The sequence below is a fragment of the Brachyistius frenatus genome, unplaced genomic scaffold (assembly GCF_029030835.1).
Source record: "Brachyistius frenatus isolate BFR_SWC_R1_liver_20210118 unplaced genomic scaffold, ASM2903083v1 Contig_279, whole genome shotgun sequence".
Classification (NCBI taxonomy): domain Eukaryota; kingdom Metazoa; phylum Chordata; class Actinopteri; family Embiotocidae; genus Brachyistius; species Brachyistius frenatus.
In genome coordinates, this window is record NW_027210878.1 from 175001 (window position 1) to 189311 (window position 14311).

Below are 14311 nucleotides of genomic sequence, written 5' to 3' on the forward strand. Positions count from 1 at the left end.
CAATAAATCAGTTTTGATAAGTTCTATAAGTTCAACATTTCATAGTTTGGAGTCTTCATGGTTTATTGCAATACAAGTTCAGGTCACGTTGCTTCATCTGATCGATGCTTATCTTATGCACTTTTCCAGTGCCCGGGCGGGGGGAGCAGGAGGAGCAGGAGGAGGAGGAGGAGGAGAGAAACACAGCAGGACAGGCAGGAGTCGGGATGCCGCTGTTCTTCAGGAAGAGGAAGCCCAGCGAGGACTCCAAGAAGAGGCTGGAGTATCAGCTGTGCCGGGTAAGAAGACCTCCTGCTGCTCTGGGTCACGGCACCCCTCTGTCATATTGCTGCTGCTGTTTTTTTTACTGTGATTTTTGTATTTGTTTTATTGATTTAAGTCCCCTTCAACTCATGAATATGTCTTTCTACCGTTGAATGTTTGCGCTTCACTGTGCAGCGTTACGAACTGGAAGGCTGTTCCCACATTCGTCAGCTGAGGGGAAAGTTTCTCTGTGCTCACTGAAAATTGGATATTAAGGGGCGGGGCCTATATTATGATTTATGACATCACAAATAGTTTCAAAGCCGATCCTGATTCAATGAAACTTAAAGTATTATGTCGAAACATAAAACTTCCAGTTAAACTTAAAAAATGAAATATATCTGCATGTTCATAGATTAGTATTTTTTAATGAGTGAGAAGGAGTAAATGACAATGACAAAAAAAAACATCAGACACAAATTATTGTTCCAAGCATATTATATTATATTATATTATATTATATTATATTATATTATATACATTTTAAAACATGTCTAGAGGGGATCTTTGATCAAAAATGCATCTCCCCAACTCTGGAAGTATTTTCAATGGGAACATAACATTATGTTTCTTTCCTGTATAAAACAGAGAATATGTATTCCAAACCAGTCTAGTAACACTTCTTCATTCCTCCTCAGTCGAAGGAAGCCGGAGCTGATGACATCCTGGACATCTCAACCTGCGAGCTCTCAGAGGTAATGATGTCATGGCTGCAGGCGAACTTCTCTGATTCCTGTCAAACATCTGAAAGCCTTTAGTATGTTTAAGAACAGGTTCAGTTGAGCCAAATGTACTAATGAGTTAACTTAAAGTTATTTCCACTGTTCTGAAATATCTGTGTCCATAAATAACTTGTTGGTAAGTGTGCACCATTATGACCTAACAATTGGTCTGTGGTCAAATATACACTCCAACAGAACTTCCTACAGAACTCCACCGACCGACAGACAGCTGATCCAGCTCTGCTCCATCTTCTGAAATGGGCGTCGTCTCAGATGATGATCGACAGGAAGTGATTCTTATTCTCTAACGTGTGTTTACTTGATTCCTCTCGTCTCACATCTCTTAGCTGTAGCTTCGGGCTTCAGTGGAGGCCTCAGATGTGGAAATGACACGAATGAGGGATATATGGTGTTAAAAGAATGTAGTGATGAGTTAATACTCCAGATAAGACTGTACCATCTGATCTTCCACAGGTTCCCTCGAGTGCTTTTTCCATTTGCAAAGTGCTTCATAAGAAGGTAAGAATGCAACATAGAGCTTTGAAGTTGCTGCTGTGTTTAATCAACACTGAGAAATATTCAGGTCCCTTTACTTGTTTCACACTTTACTGTGTTGTGTTTGTAGATTTATGGATAAAACTGCCATTTCTGCTGTAAACCTACAGTACATTTAAGTTTTACAAATTTATTAAAAGTCAAAAGCTGAAATCTTGCATTACCAAAAGTATTCAGAGTCTTTTAATGTAACGCTCCAAGCTTTGATCAGGTACATCTGGTTAGCTTTCATTAGAACAGTAAATTTTCAGATCCAGTTCTTCCATCACCTGTTATGATAATACTTGCAAGATTTTTCACATCGGTCGAGACATCATTGGAAAAAATGCATCTCATGCATCTCATGTTGTTCCACTTATGTCACCACCGAATGCTGTTAGTAAAGAAATCTTCTCGTATATGTGTTGAGGGGAGATTTTCTAGAATCAGAACAATGATGGTGAGATAATCTCCGACTGACTAAGCAGTTAGAAAAAATGTGCGCTTGGGGCCAATTGGGAATAAATGACATTGTTTTATTAACTAAAGTCTTGCCTGTCTTTTGGACATCACGTTTGAATCATTTTAGAGATGATTTTTATGGGCATCTTATGCCTTTACCTGACAGTGGCGGTGGAAACTGATAGGAAATGAGTGTTAGAATGACATCCAGCAAAGATCCGGACAGCCACGACCTGATTCATACTGGGTTAAGGCTCCATATAGTTTTGTAAATGAAAGATTTCAGGTTTTGACGTTGAATACATCGGCAAACTTTTCAAAAAACAGGATTTCATCTTGCCATTATGGGTTACTGAGTGAAGATTGAAGGGGGAAAAAAATAGAAAATCTATCCATTTAAGATGAAATGTAGAACGTGTGAAGTGAATAGTTCCTGATTCCCTGCATGCAGCTGCTCATGTCCTTCACTGAACGTCCTCGGTCTCCTTCAGGTACTTATCCTCCACAGCAATGAGCTGAGACACCTGCTGCCCAAAGGATGTGACCTCAGTACCCTCGCCACTTTAAAGGTAAACAACAACCAATGGGACACTTGAAGTGTCTGTAAAAATTATAAAGTAGCACTTTAGGATTTGAAAAGATTATATACATACAGTTATACAGACCAAAGTTCCTTTAGCAGGTAACGAGAACACATTTAAAATCTGCATGTTTGCACAATCAAAGTGAAGTTTGTGCTGAAAATGTACTTGACATGCTGTCGCTTGTTCAACCCTCATCCAACACACCATCACCTGCAGTTCATCAAGCCTGCTGCATCTCCACAGCTGTGACCTAGTGACTCATTTTATATGCTTTTGTTAGGTTTGTCTTTCAATTCAATTCAATTCAATTCAATTCAATTTTATTTCTGTAGCACCAAATCACAACACAGGTTATTTCATGGTACTTAACACATTAAAGTCTTTACAGCAGAACTTTACAATATTATACAGAGAAACCAACAATTCAACAATTCCCACATAAGCTAGGAGGGAAAAACTCCTCTTTAAGGGAGAAAAACCTCCAACAGAGGGAAGAAAAACTTCCTTTAACAGGAAGAAACCTCCAACAGAACCAGAACCAGAACCAGAGGTGGGCGGAGCATCTGTTAACAGAACCAGAACCAGAGGTGGGCGGAGCTTCTGTTAACAGAACCAGGATCAGAGGTGGGCGGAGCATCTGTTAACAGAACCAGGCTCAGAGGTGGGCGGCCATCTGCCTCGACCGGTTGAGGTGAGAGGAGAGCAGAGAGAGAAAAGGACAGCATAGAGATACAAGAGAAGAACTGTTGGTGGAGACGACAAGCGCAGAGCAGAGACATGCAGCTCCATGACGGGACATCTGGAAAAGAAAGAACAGAAACTACACGAGTGAAGGAACTGAATGGAGACAACAGATAATAAGAAGAAACTATAGGAGAGAAGAAGATGGTGAGGTATGAGTCAGTTAAAGAGTAGGAGGAAAGAAAAGAAGCTCAGCATGTAACGAGGTCCCCCAGCAGCCTCGGCCTATAACAGCATAACTAAGGGTTGGTTCAGGTCTACCTGAGCCAGCCCTAACTATAGGCTTTATCAAGAAGGAACGTTTTGAGTCTAATCTTAAAGCTAGAGAGGGTTTCTGCCCCTCCAACACAAACTGGGAGCTGGTTCCACAGGGGAGGAGCCTGAAAACTGAAGCTCCGCCTCCCATTCTACTTCTGGAAACTCTAGGAACCACAAGTAGACCAGTGTACTGAGAGCGAAGTGCTCTGCTAGGATTATATGGTTCTATAAGATCTCTAAGATATGATGGAGCCTGGTCATGTAGAGCTTTGTAAGTCATCAAGAGAATTTTAAATTCACCTCCTAATGGAAGCATGTACAAAGTAAAAAGTATTGGGCCTAACACTGAGCCTTGTGGAACTCCATAACTAACTCTTGTTTGTCTGGAAGACTCATTGTTGACATGGACAAACTGGAATCTATCTGATAAGTAGGATTTGAACCAGTCTAATGCAGTTCCTTTAATCCTCGTAACGTCTTCTAATCTCTGTAATAAGATCGTATGATCAAAAGCAGCACTGAGGTCCAGAAGAACAAGTACAGAGACGAGTCCATTATCTGAGGCTAATAAAAGGTTCTTAGTAACTTTCACCAGAGCTGTTTCTGTGCTATGATGAACTCTAAAGACTGAACATCTTCAAACAGATCATTCCTTTGTAAATGATCACAAAGTTGATTTGCAACAACTTTTTCAAAGATTTTAGAAATAAACGTCAGCTTGTAAATTGGTCTGTAGACCCTTTTTTTATTTTTTATAATAATGTTTCTAGACTTTCCAGCTCTGATCCTCCAAGGGGAGATGACCTAGTGGCACATCACCTAGAAGAATAGTGCGTTTATGTGCTGTCATGTAGTTACAACTGTCAGCTGCATTTATACCAACAAAATAACTTTTAGTCTCTGAATACAATCTATGTGGCATCTGAATGATGAAACTCTGTAAACATGAAGAGAACTCCAGACCTGTGTTTCATGGTGCAGCAGCAACGTTGAGCAAGTTTCAAGTCTGTTCTACTAAAATGAACCGATGAGCCCGCTGGGAGGAAAGACTGACTTACAAATTAAACTGCCACTTGCATGAATAGTTAAAGTTCTGTTTGTAACCTAAGTTGTAACACAAATGATTTATTGGATTTATTGGACTGATGGTGAGAAACTCCTTCATGTTCTAAATTGCTTCTCATGTTTCGTGTTGAGGTTTTGTTGCTTTTAAAAGAGTTCAAATCATCAGTTTTGCACAGAAACTTTCAATCCGGTCAAATTAGCAGGGCCACAATTTGATAATATTACTATTACTATTACTATTACTAAATATTATTAGTGTGCTTCTGAAAAGTGTCTGACCTCCACTTCATCACTAAAGTACACATGACCATCTACTTGCACAGGTTCTGGACCTGCATGAGAACAGACTCAGCTCGCTCCCAGAGGACATCGGGAAGCTGGTGGCTCTGCAGGTGAATCATTGAGCTCCACTCCAGATGTAGAGGAGCTGAGGGGGAATGGATGCACTCAACATCTTCATGTGACCATTTTAGATTCTGAACGTGGAGAAGAACTGTTTGAAGGCCCTGCCGGAGTCCATCGGGAGTCTGCACCTCCTGCAGACTCTCAGTCTGAAGGGTATGATGCCTGTTTGTCTGCAGGTCAGAGAAGTGCAGGTCAGATGCTGTTGCTTATGTTTTTCCCGTTGCTGTATCTCTAACAGGGAACTGTCTCAGTGAGCTGCCCTCCTCCGTCGGTTCTTTGAGCAGTTTGCGCACCCTGGATCTGAGCGACAACAAAATCCTGCAGCTTCCCAAATCTCTGGCCTACATCCGCACCTTAGAGGTGAGTCCTGGGTTTAACTCCCACAAATACAGGACGGCTCCAGACACTGAGTTGTCATTAATATAAACCATGTGTGTGCCGTGACAGAGCTTCACTCTTGATGCTGCCATGATGTCCTACCCGCCCGCGTCCGTGTCCACAGAAGGAACCGAGAGCATCCAGCGCTTCTTGTGCTCCGGTACGGTTTGTTTTGCTCACTCTCTTTATCCAGAACTGAGTCCAGCGGCTCACGCTCGCCTCAGTCCGTCTTCCAGGACGGGACTTTTGGTACCAGATGTACAATTAGTTGCATCCTACCCAACTGTGCATGACCATGGACCAGAATGACACTACAAGGTACTCACTAACGCCCCCTGCTGTACATAGAAAGGGAATTTCATTTTGACAAATCACACTTTCAAGACATTAAAGGGATTTTTGAGGTTAAATCCATTTGAGGAGATGGATGATGGGAATCATCTGCTCCGGCCACGGGCACTGTAATGAGGAAGAATGTCCACCCAGTTCAGTGGACAATATTATTGGATTATCTTATTTGATGATGCTTTTCAGAGTTGGGAGAGGAGTACTGCCCGCCGTCTCAGTATCTGTTGCCGGTGCTGGAGAGCGACTGTGCCCAGAGCTCAGACAGCTTGGACGGCTTGGATGAGGCGTGGCAGGTACAGCACATGTCAAACACAGAGTGGAGAGCGCTGTTTGTTTAAATGTTACTTTCACTATATTTATTGGTTTCTGTTGAAGACAATGAAAGCCTTATTTAACCTTTCCTCACTTTCTGTTGCAGAGCAAATTCAGTGACTACGAGAAGAGAAAGGTTTGTGACTCCATCAAACACCATTAACTCTTAACTCTCTCTGACTTTTGTACTTAAAGCTGCACAAGTCAAACTTTTTTTTTTATATATAATGTTATGTGTAATGTGAAACTGGTTGTTCACAATGACAAACCCACATCCATCTATTAGCTCATTGTTTTGCCCACAAATGAACTCGTGTGTTTCAGTTCACTCTCATCAGTGTAGTTTCCCACAGCAGAAACAGCAGGGAGCAAAAAGGATTTAGTAAATCGTACCAAACAGTTTACTTTACTCATTTTTTATTTTTTTTTACTTTTAGGGTTGTGAATCTGCAGATGAAGCATAAAATATAGTTTTTTTTTTTATTCAGACTCATCCTTTTATTTTCTTCCATATCGTTTGTCTTTTACATTGATATTAGTCTTTATCTTACAAGTTTAAATAATTTTTGCACTGCAGACCGATAGCGCCAACCTCAACGTGTGTGTGTGTGTGTGTGTGTGTGTGTGTGTGTGTGTGTGTGTGTGTGTGTGTGTGTGTGTGTGTGTGTGTGTGTGTGTGTGTGTGTGTGTGTGTGTGTGTGTGTGTGTGAGAACCTATAACTAAGTATTAGTAGGAAGGGGGAGGGGTTTTCAGTGAAATTTGTTTTCCAAGACCGAGGAAGGTGCGTCATGTCAGCAGCAACCAGGTGGCTTTCATCAACATTGGCAGGGTTGTGTAGTGTGAATTCGCTCTTCAGGCTCAGACTGTCAACACAGAGTTGTACTGTGATGTTTGAGGGAAACCTTCGATGCAAACAACCTGAACTGTGGCCAAATGCCACTTATATTGTCCAACATGACAACGTGCCCGCTCAGCAGTTTTTCCTCACCAACCCTACTCGCCAGATTGGCTCCCTGCGACTGCTTTCTGTTCTCAGGGTGTGGGTTCATGATTAAAATCCCAATGTGCCTGCAGCTGAGGTCACACAAAGTCCCATGTGATGCTGTTATGAACAGTTGTTCCTGGCCTCTGCTCCACTGCTCAGCGCTACGCTGCGCTCCGTTCGTGCACAACAGGAACTGCTTCGGACATATTTGATCGCCCCTCGTACCTTCACAGCCTCTTCCTTGTACGTCCGTCCTTTAGGAGCAGAAGCAGCAGGAGAAGTTGGCCTTCGAGTGGCAGCTGGAGCAGAAGCAGAAGGAGCACACCCAGCTTCTACTCATGAACAACTCCCACAAGGAAAACATCCTCAACTCGGTCCGACAGGTACACCAGTCCCTCACTCGCTCTTTTACTTTATGACCCACGATTTTATTGCATGTTTGATAAGTCTACAACTTCCCACTGAAATGGGATTCGTATCACCTGATAACGTTGCATTTAGATTCCTAGAAATCCTCCTTGCTCACAGTTCATGGTTTGGAGTTTAACTGATCTACATATGTTGTCTTTCAAGAAATCAGCTGTGAGCTGAAGGGACTTCCCACATCACTCTGCTAGCACGGCTACACGTTCAGTGTTGAATGGAGCCTAATCTGGAATCCTTTTTATAGATGTTCACCAAATAGTAGGCTTGATGCTGACAGGGCGCAGAGTTTAACATCCTCTGAACCAAGTGTGATCTCTACTTTATTGCTATAAGATGAAACTTCTCCTGTTTCAGTTATTATTCTGTCTCAGCTCCACAATGAAAGACACAGCTCACATCTACGCACACTTTTATTGTGATACTATTCTATTTTTACTTCTAGTAGTTTCATTTCTCTTTTATCTTTTATATTTGTCATAATGGAATAATTAAATGTTATTGTATAAAAATTGTAAACATATAAAGTGCCTAAAACTTTTCCACAGTACTGTACAGTATGTGAAGTCTAGAAGTTGCCTGTCCATCACAGACAGACAGAAACAACAGACAGACAACCACTTAATGTGTACAGTAAATATACAGTCTACTGCTTGAAGCTGTGTCTGCGTACACTGTATATCTCTGCTCTGCTCTGACTGCGTAACGGTTTAATGGCATTCAGGATTCCTCAAAAAGCCCATTTTTAATGCTTATGAGAACATTTAATGTATCTGTGTATTGTGACATCACAGACGTGAGAGTGTGGAGTCTGTGTGATGTTCAGGAGCAGGAACGAGTGGAGCTGGGCGTCACTCAGTGGCAGAGGGCCCAGGAGGCCGAGAGGCTTCTGGTGCTGGAGAAAGTCCGACAAGCTGAAGACAACATTAGCAGTCGCGTCAGCAACATGCTGATGGCCAACAACAGGTGGGGCTGGAGGAGGAGGCTGTGTTGGCTTGTAAAGAGTGATTTAGATGGTTTAACCACACTGTGTACATGCAGATGAGTTTCTGCTAACTGCTGTGTTTTTATTTGGATCTCTTTAGGCAGAAAAAGAGTGCAGAGTTTCTCCAGGCCATGGAGGAAGATCGGTGAGTGGAGAGACTACAGATCCATAACATCCAGATCTGTTACAGCAGAAGAGATACGGGGCCTCCACCACTCATCACTCATCCAATTGATTTCCACTTAGCAGATTCAGCCTGTTTGTAGAACATTTTCCAAGGAAGAAGCACACAAAGGGCTTCCAGGGGAAGGAAAATGAAAACATACTGACAAGACGCCTTAAACACATTACGGAGAAGAACAGTAGAAACGGAAAAAAATCCATTCTGTAATGTAATTTTTCTAAGCCAAGGCAAATGCATCACTCGCAGATCGTAGTACTTTAAAACTGAGTCCTCCCATCCAGACTGGCTGTAATGTCATGTACCCATCATAGCCAGTGGTGAAGTATTTAGGTGGGAGGATATCTAGCGGCAACTAACAGTGACGTCACCCGTTGATGTTTGAATGGCCGTCATGCAGACTCGAGTTTGGAATTTGGCCAGCTCCATCTTGCTAGTCCCCAACTGTTAGGAGCTGGTAGTGACCATATTTGGACAAGGTGGGGGAGGAGCCAGCGGTGGATCTGACTGATCTGATTGGAAACCTGACGATACTACGTCCCACCCACCGATAGCTGTAACCTGACTGCACCTTGAATCTTCTTTTCTAATGAATGAGGGATTATTTTCAGATGGACCTCCAGAAAACTAATAAGAAGGAGTGACTTTAGCTAACAACACCGAGATAACTGATGGACACATTTTATTCACTTTGGATTTGATGAGAGAAGTTGAATGGGAGTCTATGGAGCCGGAGGAAATGTTCAACTTTTACACTTTATGGCACAAATACATTTCCATGCATGTAGATTATGTACAATACACTAATGATAATTTATTGAACTGATTTATATAAGAATCTTGACATTTATTCAAATGATGTTTTTACAGTTTACCAGGATTTTCAGCTGTCTGGCACCACAGTTCATGTTTATTGAGCATTGATTTCTGCTTCAGGATCCGTATGGAGCATCTGACTGCCATCACACAGGAAGAGGCCAGTTCACTGAGGAAGAGGGAGGTGGCAGGTACGTCTGTCTGCATACACCAGGTACACAGGTTGTTTAACAATATTTTATTCTTTTTGTATTTGATTTCTCCAAAAACGTTATATGTTCTCTGCTTTTGATGCCCATCACTTCCAGTTGTTCATTCAGCTCTGCAAGCCTCTGTGGCATTCTTTTGTGTCTCCACAGTAAACAGTAGAACGATCATATACTATCGGCACAGTAAAACGTCACTACTTGTTTCTCTATGCTGCTATCACTTTTCACAAATCCATAAATGGATTTACCTGTGCATGTGCTCAATCATGAATTCATCAAAACTTGCTTTAAATCAGGACTCAATCACTTAAATTAAAATAAGAGACAGCTTGATTCGTTAGTACTTTAAATACTCGTAATTGTTATTTATTCCAAAGAATACACGTTTCAGTTTTTATAATATGTATTTATGTTTAGGAATGAATATCTTATTTACACTTTTTTCATTCTCAAATACTGATATCGTTGTTCACTTAAAAACATCCAACATGAGTCAGACGCTGCCTTAAATGTTATCTTTTTATTTCATTGTCTTCTTTCCTTGTCCTTCCCTCACAAACAATATTCTCCTTTTCTTGTTTTCTTTCTCCACGTTTCTTCCCTCCGTGTTTTTAGCGGCCATGCAGACGATGCTGTCGGACAGCTGCACAATGATCCTCCTCCAGGAGGCCAGCGACTGTCGCAGACGAAGCCTGGTCTCCGAGGCCTGCAGGAGGTCAAACACTCCCTCCCACTAATACACAGACACCTGGTCATAGCAGCTCACCTGATCACAGCAGCACACCTGGTCACAGCAGCTCACCTGATCACAGCAGCTCACCTGATCACAGCAGCACACCTGGTCACAGCAGCTCACCTGATCACAGCAGCTCACCTGATCACAGCAGCACACCTGATCACAGCAGCACACCTGATCACAGCACAGCAGCACACCTGGTCACAGCAGCTCACCTGGTCACAGCAGCACACCTGATCACAGCAGCTCACCTGATCACAGCAGCACACCTGATCACAGCAGCTCACCTGATCACAGCAGCTCACCTGATCACAGCAGCTCACCTGATCACAGCAGCTCACCTGATCACAGCAGCACACCTGATCACAGCAGCACACCTGATCACAGCAGCTCACCTGATCACAGCAGCTCACCTGGTCACAGCAGCTCACCTGATCACAGCAGCTCACCTGATCACAGCAGCTCACCTGATCACAGCAGCTCACCTGGTCACAGCAGCACACCTGATCACAGCAGCTCACCTGGTCACAGCAGCTCACCTGATCACAGCAGCTCACCTGATCACAGCAGCTCACCTGGTCACAGCAGCACACCTGATCACAGCAGCTCACCTGGTCACAGCAGCTCACCTGATCACAGCAGCTCACCTGATCACAGCAGCTCACCTGGTCACCTAACAAATGAAAATATGTCTTCTCTTCTCCCTTGTCCTGTAACAGTATGGAGAACCTGGACAGGAGGTTTGACAATATGCTGTCCCTCCAAGTTTTGGACAAATCTAAAGCCATTGCTCATATCTTACAGGAGGTATGTGGTGCCTGGGAATAACTTCATAGTCATGAGAGCTCGGTGGAGAAATCACACCTTTTTTGAAGCAGCCAGGCTCGGTGACCTGGTGTTTCCTGTGATTGTTGTCTGCAGGAGGAGATGCAGAAAGCAGCGTTCCAGGCGCTGCAGCTGCAGAAAGATGCTGTTCATGGATACATCCGCAACCAGGTCGGTGGAGCGGGTTGGTGCAGTCAACAGTGTTGTGTTAACAGCCTGGTTCCTCGGCCAATAAAAACTCAGCTAAAGGTTTAATCAAATCGCTGTCACTGTGTGGATGGAGAAAATGATCCTGGTAGAGAATCACTGCGATCACATGGCATTGCCATTTTTCTTTCTCTTATTTTTCCCCACAGCCTGCTCATTATCTAACTCATCTTTACCCACGCTAACTAAGATGTCAGTGTACAGATTTGTACTATTTTCCAGGTATCCAGTGGTACCCTGTGTAGTACTGTCACAAGACAGAAGTCCATTCCACCCACTCATCCTCAGTGTTTCCCTGGCTCAGCATTAAGCAGCATGTCCCCTCTGCCTGCTCGCTTCATGTCTGCTTCTCCACTGTCCCCAGATCAAGCTCATAGAAGGTGAATTAATGCAGCTGACTAAACTGGAGATTAAAAGACGCAATCTGGATGCTGAGAACATGCAGGTGGGTGTCACTGCTTCCTTTCTTTGCTGTCCTACATTTACTAGATTTTTTTTTTCTTCTTCCCGTTTGTTAGTTTATCATTTCTTTTGAATTTTTCCATGTTATTGCTCCATGGCAACAATTAAACATTGTACACACCGAGATTCAAGGAAATAAATCGGATAGAAAGCACATTAAACATGAATTGAATTGAGCGATATGGTGGGTAAAGTATCTAAGAACTGTACTTAAGTAAACATTATTTTGTAAAAAACAGAACTGAAAAATAATTTATTGATCTAAATAACCACTTGAACACTACTGTCTTTTTCCCTCCATCTTTCTTTGATGATGATTGATCTCCACTGCACAGGTCAAGAAGTGAACGTACTGGTTTCTGCACATCATAAAAAGTCTTGAAAAGCATTGAATTCAGTCCCTCAAAAGGTCTCGGATAGTGTTAAAGCGCTTTTATTTCATTTGCAAAGGTCTTCAATATTTCTGGGGGGAGGGGAGGGATATGAGGTCTTTCAGACATGATGGAGTTTGGTCTTTAGGGGTTTGTATGTGAGGAGAATGATTTTAATTTCTATTTCTCTGAATATTGAAGAAGCTAATATTGTAGAAATATGATCTCTATCTGCATCCATCAGCATTCTCTCTGCAGCACGTTGGATCAACTGGAGGCTTTTCACAGTTACTGGGACATCCTGATTTTTAAAGACTTACAAGGAATAACTTCAGTCTGGTCTGAAGTGACAAATGCATTGAATAGTTTTTCAGTCTGACAGGAAGTTCCTGATTTTCATAATATTGTGTAGTTGAAAGAAGGCAGTTCTACAGATTTGCTTTGCTTTGAGTTAAAGGACATTAACAGACTCTGTGCTGTTGCTCCCTCCTCTCCTTGTTTGATGATCAGTCTTCTGACGAGTGTCTACTGTCACTGCTTCTGTGTGCAGGAGGTTCTGGTGGACCAGCGCACAGCTCTCAGCGACTTACTGCAGCAGCTGCTGAAGCAGAAGCAGCAGAGGGAGCAGGAGCTGCGAGAAGTTCTGGTGAGGATGCAGATCAGCGCTCACTGTGTCAATGTCTAATATTAGAACTGCTGCTTTAAGTTATATTTACCTCCTTTCTTCATGTCAGGTTTACTTCAAAATGGAATTGTACTGACTACATTTTGTTTTGGTTAAATAAACTTAGTGAGACTTAATTGAAGAGTTCCATTTACTCAACTGAATTTAGAAATTACAGAAGTGTCTTGCACTTACAGCTTTACAAAGATTTTGCAAACTGTACCTCATAAATATGATTTGGTGTCCCATAATTTACCAGAAAAGATGACATCACTTTGAGATGTGGGCCTCACTTATTAGCTATTTATGCTTATGAATGTTGACGTGCGTAGAGTCTGGTTTATGGATATTATCTTGTAAGTGAGAATTTAGTGTGTGAACAAGTTCCTGTCCTGGAAAGATAATTACAATGATATGCACCCACAAGTCAGCATAACTGTTGAACACAGGTGCTACCAAATACAGTTGAGAGGTTCATTTAAAGGAAGTGAAATGAAATAAAAGCACAGCCACAAAGTGTGAGAAATGACGACAATGGCTGAGCCTTCGTGCAGGATTTATCAAAAGAAAACTGCTCAGAAAGAGTTTTAGTAAGACTGACTGATCAGCAGGTTCATCTTGATCTGCGCCTGAAACTTGGTGAAAAAAAAGTCCTCATCTCCTTTGCTGTCTTTCTTATTCTGGGATTAAATAGAGAATCACTTGATGTTTTTCAGGTGGAGATGGAGAAGAAATCTGAGACCAACCAGCAGAACTACTGGATGATCCAGTACCAGAGGCTGTTGGACACCAAGCCGCTGTTACTGCGCATGCAGGTAGAGTACAGAGCAGATCAGAGCAGGACGGACACACAAACATCTGGAAACTAAGTGTTGTGTTTTAACCTGCAGGAAGCAGGCGTTGAGAAGGAGTTAGTCAACCTGCTGTGCAAACTGTCCGCTCAGCACTACCTGCCCGTTCTGGCTCATCATCGAGTGACAACGAAGGCTCTTCGCCACATGAACTCCTCCGACCTGAAGAAGGTGTGACATCATCGCTACCACATTTCTATCAGTTTTCACTTTGAGATCAACAACAATGTGACCTCCAGTTTCAACATCAGAGATCACCACAGAGAAGAGCTCTGCCTCCGCTGTCATCACAATCACATCATCAGCACTCGGTCATGATCAGGAGTTAAAATGTCCATCATGAAACTGTTAGAACAGTGAAAAACTATCCTGATAATCAGGGTTGCTCTTTATTTCACTTCATTATTTAATGTTCATGTCGGATGTGTTCTCTTCAGACAAAGTCATTTTATTTTGCCATTATTAGTCCGTAGAAACTGACAA

At 42.5% G+C, this 14311-nt stretch overlaps 1 protein-coding gene across 2 annotated transcripts in view; it reads left to right on the forward strand.

The window, feature by feature from the left end:
• The first annotated feature begins 135 nt into the window (after nucleotides 1-135).
• Nucleotides 136-14311, forward strand: part of lrsam1 (leucine rich repeat and sterile alpha motif containing 1) — an 18011-nt gene continuing 3835 nt past the window's right edge. For both annotated transcript variants that reach the window (XM_069721953.1, XM_069721954.1), the window contains exons 1-21: nucleotides 136-278; nucleotides 942-998; nucleotides 1500-1544; nucleotides 2513-2590; nucleotides 4993-5061; nucleotides 5143-5227; nucleotides 5313-5434; nucleotides 5522-5612; nucleotides 5987-6093; nucleotides 6219-6248; nucleotides 7359-7481; nucleotides 8348-8487; nucleotides 8607-8651; nucleotides 9624-9694; nucleotides 10328-10427; nucleotides 11168-11255; nucleotides 11370-11444; nucleotides 11845-11925; nucleotides 12864-12959; nucleotides 13694-13792; nucleotides 13868-13999. In XM_069721953.1, coding sequence (XP_069578054.1) covers nucleotides 207-278; nucleotides 942-998; nucleotides 1500-1544; nucleotides 2513-2590; nucleotides 4993-5061; nucleotides 5143-5227; nucleotides 5313-5434; nucleotides 5522-5612; nucleotides 5987-6093; nucleotides 6219-6248; nucleotides 7359-7481; nucleotides 8348-8487; nucleotides 8607-8651; nucleotides 9624-9694; nucleotides 10328-10427; nucleotides 11168-11255; nucleotides 11370-11444; nucleotides 11845-11925; nucleotides 12864-12959; nucleotides 13694-13792; nucleotides 13868-13999 — 1806 coding nt within the window. In that variant the 5' untranslated portion in view covers nucleotides 136-206. The remainder of the gene's footprint in view (nucleotides 279-941; nucleotides 999-1499; nucleotides 1545-2512; nucleotides 2591-4992; nucleotides 5062-5142; nucleotides 5228-5312; nucleotides 5435-5521; nucleotides 5613-5986; nucleotides 6094-6218; nucleotides 6249-7358; nucleotides 7482-8347; nucleotides 8488-8606; nucleotides 8652-9623; nucleotides 9695-10327; nucleotides 10428-11167; nucleotides 11256-11369; nucleotides 11445-11844; nucleotides 11926-12863; nucleotides 12960-13693; nucleotides 13793-13867; nucleotides 14000-14311) is intronic.